The sequence below is a fragment of the Osmerus eperlanus genome, chromosome 24 (genome assembly GCF_963692335.1).
Source record: "Osmerus eperlanus chromosome 24, fOsmEpe2.1, whole genome shotgun sequence".
Lineage (NCBI taxonomy): Eukaryota > Metazoa > Chordata > Actinopteri > Osmeriformes > Osmeridae > Osmerus > Osmerus eperlanus.
In genome coordinates, this window is record NC_085041.1 from 504,279 (window position 1) to 514,278 (window position 10,000).

General features: G+C 53.3%; 1 protein-coding gene across 1 annotated transcript in view; it reads left to right on the top strand.

Moving 5' to 3' along the window:
* kif1aa (kinesin family member 1Aa) overlaps positions 1-10,000 on the top strand; it is a 35,539-nt gene that overhangs the window by 11,325 nt on the left and 14,214 nt on the right. Inside the window, exons 7-22 of the mRNA XM_062450083.1 lie at positions 7-59; positions 1,699-1,771; positions 1,921-2,011; positions 2,353-2,501; positions 2,650-2,828; positions 3,027-3,164; positions 4,032-4,334; positions 6,816-6,934; positions 7,485-7,570; positions 7,660-7,801; positions 8,018-8,180; positions 8,317-8,407; positions 8,496-8,614; positions 8,702-8,757; positions 8,932-9,178; positions 9,863-9,867. Coding sequence (XP_062306067.1) covers positions 7-59; positions 1,699-1,771; positions 1,921-2,011; positions 2,353-2,501; positions 2,650-2,828; positions 3,027-3,164; positions 4,032-4,334; positions 6,816-6,934; positions 7,485-7,570; positions 7,660-7,801; positions 8,018-8,180; positions 8,317-8,407; positions 8,496-8,614; positions 8,702-8,757; positions 8,932-9,178; positions 9,863-9,867 — 2,014 coding nt within the window. The remainder of the gene's footprint in view (positions 1-6; positions 60-1,698; positions 1,772-1,920; positions 2,012-2,352; positions 2,502-2,649; positions 2,829-3,026; positions 3,165-4,031; positions 4,335-6,815; positions 6,935-7,484; positions 7,571-7,659; positions 7,802-8,017; positions 8,181-8,316; positions 8,408-8,495; positions 8,615-8,701; positions 8,758-8,931; positions 9,179-9,862; positions 9,868-10,000) is intronic.

The window sequence follows — 10,000 nt, forward strand, 5'->3', positions numbered from 1 at the left end:
GCCCAGAGAGAGCTGCTGGACAAGCAGGGCATCGACATGAAGCAGGAGATGGACCAGAGGTATGGAGGAAGGAGGAGGAGGAGGAGGAGGAGGAGGAGGATGAGGAGGAGGAGGAGGAGGAGGGAGAGGAGGAGGAGGAGGAGGAGGAGGAGGAGGAGGGAGAGGAGGAGGGAGAGGGAGAGGAGGAGGGAGAGGAGGAGGAGGAGGAGGAGGGAGAGGAGGAGGGAGAGGGAGAGGAGGAGGAGGAGGAGGAGGAGGAGGGAGAGGGAGAGGAGGAGGGAGAGGGAGAGGAGGAGGAGGAGGAGGAGGAGGAGGAGGAGGAGGAGGAGGAGGAGGAGAGGAGGGAGAGGAGGAGGAGGAGGAGGAGGGAGAGGAGGAGGAGGAGGAGGAGGAGGGAGAGGAGGAGGAGGAGGAGGAGGAGGAGGGAGAGGAGGAGGGAGAGGGAGAGGAGGAGGGAGAGGGAGAGGAGGAGGAGGAGGAGGGAGAGGGAGAGGGAGAGGGAGAGGAGGAGGAGGAGGCAGGAGGAGGAGGAGGAGGGAGAGGAGGAGGAGAGGAGAGGGAGAGGAGGAGGAAGGAGGGAGAGGAGGAGGAGGAGGAGGAGGAGGAGGAGAGAAGGAGGGAGAGGAGGAGGAGGAGGGAGAGGAGGAGGAGAGGAGGAGAGGAGGAGGGAGAGGAGGAGGAAGGAGGGAGAGGAGGAGGAGGAGGAGGAGGAGGAGAGGAGGAGGGAGAGGAGGAGGGAGAGGAGGAGGAGGAGGAGGAGGAGGAGGAGGAGGAGGAGGAGGAGGAGGAGGAGGAGGAGGAGGAGGGAGAGGGAGAGGAGGAGGGAGAGGGAGAGGAGGAGGAGGAGGAGGGAGAGGGAGAGGAGGAGGGAGAGGAGGAGGGAGAGGAGGAGGGAGAGGAGGGAGAGGAAGAGAGAGAGGAGGAGGGAGAGGAGGAGGGAGAGGAGAAGAAGAGGGAGAGGAGGAGGGAGAGGAGAAGAAGAGGGAGAGGAGGAGGGAGAGGAGGAGGGAGAGGAGAAGAAGAGGGAGAGGAGGAGGGAGAGGAGGAGGGAGAGGAGGGAGAGGGAGAGGAGGATGAGGAGTAGGAGGGAGAGGAGGAGGAGTGAGAGGAGGAGGGAGAGGAGGGAGAGGAAGAGGGAGAGGAGTAGGAGGAGGGAGAGGAGAAGAGGAGGAGGGAGAGGAGAAGAGGAGGAGGAGGAGGAGGGAGAGGAGGAGGGAGAGGAGGAGGGAGAGGAAGAGGGAGAGGAGGAGGGAGAGGAGGGAGAAGAGGAGGAGGAGGGAGAGGAGGAGTGAGAGGGAGAGAGGAGGGAGAGGAGAAGAAGAGGGAGAGGAGGAGGGAGAGGAGGGAGAGGAAGAGGGAGAGGAGGAGGAGGAAGAGTAGGAGGGAGAGGAGGAGGAGTGAGAGGAGGAGGGAGAGGAGGGAGAGGAGAAGAGGAGGAGGAGGGAGAGGAGGAGGGAGAGGAGGAGGGAGAGGAGGAGGGAGAAGAGGAGGAGGAGGGAGAGGAGGAGTGAGAGGGAGAGAGGAGGAGGCCAGAGACCAGATGGAGGTGCATGTAAAGAGGAGAGGATATGTGTAGAGAGAGAGGAGAGAGGAAAGGAAAATATAGGAGATTCCATTGTTCCATCTGTGGTTCCATCTATGGTTCCATCTGTGGTTCCATCTATGGTTCCATGGTTCTATCTGTGGTTGTGTCGGCAGGCTGCAGGAGCTGGAGGATCAGTACCGCAGGGAGAGAGAGGAGGCCAACAACCTGCTGGAGCAGCAGAGGCTGGTGAGACTGACCCCTGACCCCTGACCCTAACCATGATTAGGAACTGTATCATACCTGGTACCTGATCAGGTTCACTTCCTACAACAACAGTACTGTAGGCCAGATCATGACTTTGTGATCCGTAATCCCAGTGACCTGTAATCCCACAGGATTATGAGAGCAAGCTGGAAGCTCTTCAGAAGCAGGTGGACCGCTGTAACCCTGACGCTGCGGAGGAAGAGGAGGAGCCTGAGGAGGAAGGTGGGTGGAACGTCCTGACGGCTCAGCTGAACAGCCAACACACCAGGACCTCCTTCTGCTTGGTCCCCACAACATCTGGTCCATAGATGATGTCAACAGTCACTACTGTTCTCTGTGTCATTCACACAGTCTGTCATTCACACAGTATCAGTTATAAAGTCCATGGGCAGTATGCAAAAAGGTTTATCGGACCACACAGTCATACCACCAGGAAACACACTGTATCTACGTGGGTCTACTACTAGAGCATACATCCCTAAACACCTTGTTTGTGCATCAGTAGAGTTGTTTTGAGACTTCTCACAAACCCAAACACTTCTCTGACCTCTGTTGCCCCCCAGTCCCGTGGACAGAGAGAGAGAGGGAGATGGCCCTGTGGGGCTTCCGTAAGTGGCGCTGCTACCAGTTCACCTCCCTGAGAGACCTGCTATGGGGAAACGCCATCTTCCTGAAGGAAGCCAACGCCATCAGCGTGGAGCTCAAGAAAAAGGTTCCTGAATATCACCACTACTTTGATCTCCTGGCTAAACAAAAATCAATCAATCTGCCTGTCTATCCATGTAAACTTTTTTTATCTCTGCATCTTACAATATCCCTTGCTCTCTCTCTTTCTCACTCTGTCTCTCTCTCTCTCTCAGGTCCAGTTCCAGTTTGTGCTGCTGACGGACACCCTGTACTCCCCCCTGCCCCCCGACCTGCTTCCCTCGGAGGCGTCCAAGGACAGGGAGCAGAGCCCCTTCCCTCGCACTGTGGTGGCTGTGGAGGTGCAGGACCTGAAGAATGGAGCCACACACTACTGGACCCTGGGGAAGCTGAGGTAGGTTCTACTGGACCTGGAGAAGCTGAGGTAGGTTCTACTGGACCTGGAGAAGGTCAGGGTGGTTCTACAACCACAGACAGACAGGAAGTTCTGCTGTAGGAAATCCCATACTTTTACCTTTTACTTTTAATAGTGGGACATGTGGTAGGACATCCTAGGATTTTTGGCACATGTTTGTGGTTCTGCCTCCTACAGGCAGAGGCTGGATCTGATGAGGGACATGTATGACCGGGCTGCAGACATGCCCAGCTCCACCATCGAGGACTGTGAGAACGTCATGACCGGAGGAGACCCCTTCTACGACCGCTTCCCTTGGTTCCGGCTGGTTGGCAGGTAAACAGACCACAGAGGCACAGCATGGTCCTGATTAGGGTGCACACAACCGCATGGTCCTGGTTAGGGTGAACACAACCGCATGGTCCTGGTTATGGTGAACACAACCGCATGGTCCTGGTTATGGTGAACACAACCGCATGGTCCTGGTTATGGTGAACACAACCGCATGGTCCTGGTTAGGGTGAACACAACCGCATGGTCCTGGTTAGGGTGAACACAACCGCATGGTCCTGGTTAGGGCAAAGTGAAAAGGCATGCTCATGATTGGTCACACAAACTGTCTGGATCAAAAAGTTTCAACATCAGGAAGAGTCCACCACGATTCTCCTGTAGGATCACGATGCATGGTTTTGATACCAGTACACAAGCATTCTGGGTAATGTAGTGACTGAATACTGTTTAGCGTTTGTTGTTGAGGGGTTTAGGGTGGAGGCAGAATGACTACAGTTTCCGATTAATATAATTTTTTATTGTGGTTCCTTGATAATGTTCCGATCAGAACTGTATTTTTGAGGGAACGTGGGCTTGCAGTATCAACACAACCAAAGCTAAACACACCTGCTGTCTAGCAGGAAGGGGTGAGCGTACTTTAACCCTACCAAGCCCCCCCCCCCCCACCATCTATCACTGCCTGTTACCATGGGAAACCCTGTGGGGGTATGAAGTATGCCTACGCAGACTCCACCCCTGCATACCTGTCGTCCTGTAGTCACACAGATGTGTGGGGAAGGAGAGTCATATAAACCCAACGCACCCTCTCTGACTAGACCCCTGCCCCGGCATGTTGACCTGGGTGGCGGGGCTTGGCGGTGTGTGTTTCTCTCTGCTGTACTAACCTGGTTCCCATGTCTCTGGTTGCCCCAGCAACCCCATTTTCAACACGTGCATGAGCGAGCGCATGAGCGACCCCACCCCCTCCCCCCCCCTCTCCACCTCCGAAATTACCGAGCTTGCTGACTCGCGGCGAGGGGGAGAGGAGGAGGAGGAGCTGGCGGAGTTGGAGGACCTGGACGATGATATCTTTGTGGACGACTCGTGCTCGGAGCTGGGGGGAGAGGAGGAGGAGGAGGAGGAGGAGGAGGAGGAGGAGAGAGGGGTCTGCCAAGGCGCCAGTGAAGGCCAGGACCCTTTTTACGACCGCTCCCCCATATTCAGTGTAGTGGGAAGGTTGGTGAGGCTTCAGGAGCGAGCTGGGGAGGAAACTAGCTCTTTCACTCTGAGACACAGGATCTGCCTCTCTGAACACACACACACATATGCTGACAATCACACTCTCATACACGACACACACTCTCTGTGAACATGCAGCTGACAACTGGGATGTGTGTGTGTGTGTGTGCTTGCAAGAACTGGGAGTTTCCTGGATGGTTTTGTCACCGTGGCGACCGTGGTCGGGAGGCCGTTTAATATCTCTGCAGGGTCCTCACCAAGTCCTCACCTCAGGCTCCATGTGTCAACATGTGACAGGGGGCATAATGACGGCCTGCTGGATCTAGATACAAAACCAGCATCCCCAGTCTCTCTTTCAGCTGCCTGTCATCTGTCCAGAGCCCCTCCCTGCCTCTCACCAGGCCTGGTGAACCAGTCTGCTCTCAGCCACGCCTCTCCAGGTTTTAATTAGCACGCTCTTAACAGAAGCTTTAAGAAATAAACCCCCATAAAACCTTGTAATCATTAACACCTCATTAGATCCCCTCCCCACACACACACACTTTAACATTTTTCCACAGCTGTCCAACTGAAATGTTTAGGGTTAGACATCTGACATTGACCTGTGACCAAACATTTAAGGAAGATCTGTTTTACATTTAGCAGCTTTTTCCGCTTGTCTCTTATCATTTTTATGCCGTATCTCACAAAACAAGACAGGACAGTAACACTATTTTGAGAGGCCTACCATAGAGAACCTGTAGATGTTTAACTATCATTAACTCCTCTCCCTCCACTAACCCTAACACTATCTTTACCACCAGAGGACAGTTTACAGCTTGCTGATGGTAATAGTTGTTAAACATCTCCAGGTGATCATTAGGGTCCCTCTGAATAAAGTGACTGACTATTCTTGTGAGCACATACCTTGAGCTACACAGTCACCTGATTGGCTGAAACCCAGACCAGAGCTATAGTCCCCTTCCTGGACAGTGACCAGACTGCTCACACCACCTCGTCAGCCAGCCTTGGTCAATCAACTCATGCCAGCTGTTTCGATCCTAATCCAAGCAACGTTGTACCCCAACACCTGCTTGAGGTGTGTCACACATTTGTTTTGTACATCTAAATGCTACATAGAAGCTCCCATTCAAGGACACGATCTGCTGAAGTACAGACATGCCTCACATGTATCTCCGATACTTGGTTTATTTTAACCTCCTTTTGGCGTTATTTCTCTGCCACAACATCAGTGTTCTCTGAAGGAGAGAAACACCTCAAGGTGATTCAGAAGACTTGTTATCTCAAGATGAAAGAGCTGGTTTCTACTAGGCATGCCAGAGCACAAGTCATTTTTGTTGTTTATTTTACCCTTTTTTTTAATCAAATTTTACTTGGATTTTCTGATCAGCAGAGGGCTTCATGGGCTCATCTGGTTTCTGTCTTCATCCTGTGTGTACTTTTAGTTTTTGGTGTAGCATACCTGAAGCTGTTGGCTGTGTTAACTAGCTCAGCCCTGTTCCATGTAATTATTTATCTTTGATTTGCTTTTGATTCCTTTGAGTCAAGAAGCTGAAAGCATATTTTGTTCACCTTTTTGTCTCAAGCATGTCTTCTTTGCACCTCACCAGTCTTGTTGTACGCCTCCCTCTCCTACCGCCCCCTGACCCTTACATGTCTAATGAGGCTTCTGGGAAATGTAGTTTCAGACTGCAACACAGAACAGTGGTTCAGTATGAAGTCAGCATGTAGGTGTTAGCTAAGTATCTGACAAAACACACAAAAAAATTAAACTTATGCTGTCAGTCCTTGTTAACATTTTGTCACCCCTTTACAGAATCAGCAATTAATTAATCTAATCTGCTCCTGTTGATATTCAAAACCTGACAAATTTCTACATGTATACTGATTCCTCACCCCATTACAGCATCCCTCTAGAACTGTCCTGTCCTGTTTCAGACACTAGATACAGACATCCCAGCTTGTTTCAGTAGAAGATCTGCAATCACATAAACTACAGGACACACACACACAGACATCCCAGCTTGTTTCAGTAGAAGATCTGCAATCACATAAACTACAGGACACACACACACACAGAAGAGAGAGTTTCTCCTTCAACACCAGCTCCGTAGCCTCCCCAGCCTCACCAACACTCTTCCTCTAAACAGTCTGTATGTGTCCCAGTAAATCATCCTCATCAGGACCTAGCCCCCCAGAGGTCAGAGGTCAGGGCAGCTGGTGTGAGAACAGGTCCAGCTTCTCTTTGGTTGCTTTGCAGCTTGATGTCGTGTTTGTCCTGTGCTGTGTTACAACCTCACTGTACAATGTTCCTAGTTTTTATTCTCTCGAATTCTCTCTATTAATATTTCTTCCTTTCTCCCTCTCTTTCCCACTGTCTCTCTTTCTCTCTCTTCCTCCCTCCCACCAAACCTCCCCCGTCTCCATCCCTCTCCTCTCCTCCTCACTCCTTCTCCCTCCCCCCTCCCCTCCCTCCAGATCCTTCGTGTACCTCAGTAACCTGCTGTACCCCGTGCCCCTGGTGCACCGCGTAGCTGTCGTGAGTGAGAAGGGGGAGGTGAAGGGCTTCCTCAGGGTGGCAGTCCAGGCCATCTCAGGTAAGACCTGGACCTGCAGACGCCAGGGGAGGGGGGGTGTAAGGCAGGTGGGGGTTGGTAGAAGGCAGGAGAGGGGTGTAGGGCAGGTGAGGGGTGGGGTGAAAGACAGGTGAGGGGTGTAGGGCAGGTGAGGGGTGTAGGGCAGGTGATGGGGGGTGGAAGGCAGGTGAGGGGTGGTAGAAGGCAGGTGGGGGTGGTGGAAGGCAGGTGAGGGGTGGTAGAAGGCAGGTGGGGGTGGTGGAAGGCAGGTGGGGGTGGTGGAAGGCAGGTGGGGGTGGTGGAAGGCAGGTGGGGGTGGTGGAAGGCAGGTGGGGGTGGTGGAAGGCAGGTGGGGGTGGTGGAAGGCAGGTGAGGGGTGGTGGAAGGCAGGTGGGGGTGGTGGAAGGCAGGTGGGGGTGGTGGAAGGCAGGTGGGGGTGGTGGAAGGCAGGTGGGGGTGGTGGAAGGCAGGTGGGGGTGGTGGAAGGCAGGTGGGGGTGGTGTGCCTGAAGGACAGGCTTTGTGTGACTGCTAGAGGAAGTGAAGTGAAGGTGCTCTGTGTTTCCCTCCAGCGGACGAGGAGGCTCCAGATTACGGCTCCGGCGTCCGGCAGTCCGGCACCGCCAAGATCTCCTTTGAGGACCAGCAGTTCCAGCAGGTACGACGCCCCGCCCCGGCCGGACAGGACGAGCATGCAGCGAGGGACCTCTCACACTGACAGGGGGGTGTCCTTGTGCTGGGTTGCAGTTCCAGGAGTCGAGCCCTGTGGTCGTGTCCCGGGCCGCCCCGCCCCAGGAGGAGCTGAGGATTGTGGAGGGGGAGGGCCAGAGCGCAGAGGGCCAGAGAGCAGAGTCCGGCCCCTCAGCGGATGAGGTCAACAACAACACGTGTACGTTAAGAGCTGGGGGGGGGTAGTGGAGACTGAGACTGATATGATCTCATCTTGGTCTAATGGTTGAAAACAGCATGAGGGGAGATCAGGGTCCCACTCTGCTTGTGGTGAGTTTCTCTGGGTGGTAGAAACAAGAGGCTACTTGTGGTGAGATAATAAAGATCTCTGTCCCCTGACCCCTGACCGAGACCCCTGTGCTCCCCTGCTCCACAGCCAGTGCTGATGAGGTCGAGAGCCCCCTGAAGGCAGGTGTGGAGGGCTCTGTGGACGGAGCGCTGGAGCACCTGAGGATCGGGACCGTGTTCACCTTCAGAGTCACCATCCTGCAGGCCTCCAGCATCTCTGCTGAGTACGCAGACATCTTCTGCCAGTTCAAGTAAGAGATTCACACCCCTCACACTGGGTTTTCTAATGTTTCTAACAGTGTTGTGGTGGGAGGAGCTGGGAAGAGCCTGTGTTGGTGTGCCGTCTCTCGCAGATGCAGGTTCTCTGACAGGTGTTGTTCTGCGTAGCTTCATCCACAGGCATGACGAGGCGTTCTCCACAGAACCCCTGAAGAACACGGGCCGTGGACCTCCTCTGGGGTTCTACCACGTTCAGAACGTAAGAACCTCCATCCAGAGCCGTCACAAACCCAGAGGAACAGGCTCACATGGTTCTCTCAAACATGTATAAAACGTTGCTTTTCCAGATTGCTGTTGAAGTCACCAAGTCGTTTGTGGAGTACATCAAGACCCAGCCCATCGTGTTCGAGGTGTTCGGTCACTACCAGAAGCAGCCCTTCACTCCGCTCTGCAAAGACCTAATGAGGTGCAGAACCTGTCCCAGGGTCTTCACCTAGAAGAGTGTAGTCTTTGTGTGTCGACAGGCTGATGTTGACGTCTCTCTCTCCCCTAGCCCTCTGCGCCCCTGCAGAAGACAATTCCCTCGAGTCATGCCCCTGTCCAAGCCAGGTAAGCACCAGAACCTTCCAGAAACAAGAACACTTTTTGATTTAGTATGTTATGGTGGTGCATAATTAGTGTACGTGTATATGTATGTGTGCGTTAGTGTGTGCGATAGTGTGTGTGTGTTAGCGTACTGTACCATGCTCATGTCACCTGGGCTCCGTGTGATTGGCTGTGAAGCAGCGGACTCAGACACACCCCCCGACCGGGAGAAATCGCTGGAACTGATTCGCTACCTGGTCCCGGAGGTGTTCAATGGGACGCTAGTGGACTCTCTCTCAGGCCATGCCCTCTCTGCTGCCGGCCTGGCCGCCTCCTTCCTCCTGGAGGGGGAGGAGCCAGCCAGCCTCCCAGCTCCGCCCATCTCTATCAGTTCTGTTATTAGAGCCCAGAAGCCTGGTTGGTTCACGCGGTCGACCAAACACAAGCCCTGAACACCACTCCTCTATTCATGTCAGGTTTGGTGCTATGATATGGGTTAGGGTTAGTCACTGAGATAAATAAATAATGCATATTATGTTGGTTTAGGTTCAAATTCCCCCTGGTATGATGTTTGTACGTATGTACTGCGCTTGTACTATGACAATTGTAGTAAAAGTATTTATGACTAAGACACATAGAGACAATATTTGGATTATATAGGTCACTGTTGTCAGAATCTGATATTCCTAAATCATTGAGTTAATGCCAGATTGTCCCAGTGTGCTGACATGAAAAGGGAGGTGGGATTCAGGACCCTGTGCTTGGATCATCTCTGTGTGTGTGTGTTCTACTGTCAGTGTCGCTCTCCCTCGCTTCCCCTTGTGGTCTCCCCTGTCATCGGGGTTTTACGGGTGCACACACACGTACCACGTTCCACACACACACACACGTACCACGTTCCACACACACACACACACGTACCACGTTCCACACACACACACACACACACACACACACACACACACACACACACATTCACATACCACGTTCAACACACACACACACACACACACGTACCACACACACCCACCTGGGATTCCAGACTCCTGCTGTCTGAGTTGAACTGTAAAGTATTTATGTGCATGTGGTTCCTCTAAATCCCCCTCTAATCTCTTTGGTTCTTTCTCAGGACCTGTGCTGCATAAGAGCAAGGCAGTTATTCCTTACCAGTCATTAAGTATTTTCCTTGATTACATTTAGAGATCACAGACTTGAGGGTGTTGATGAGAGGGTGTAAGGTGAGGGAGGGTGTAAGGTGAGGGAGGGT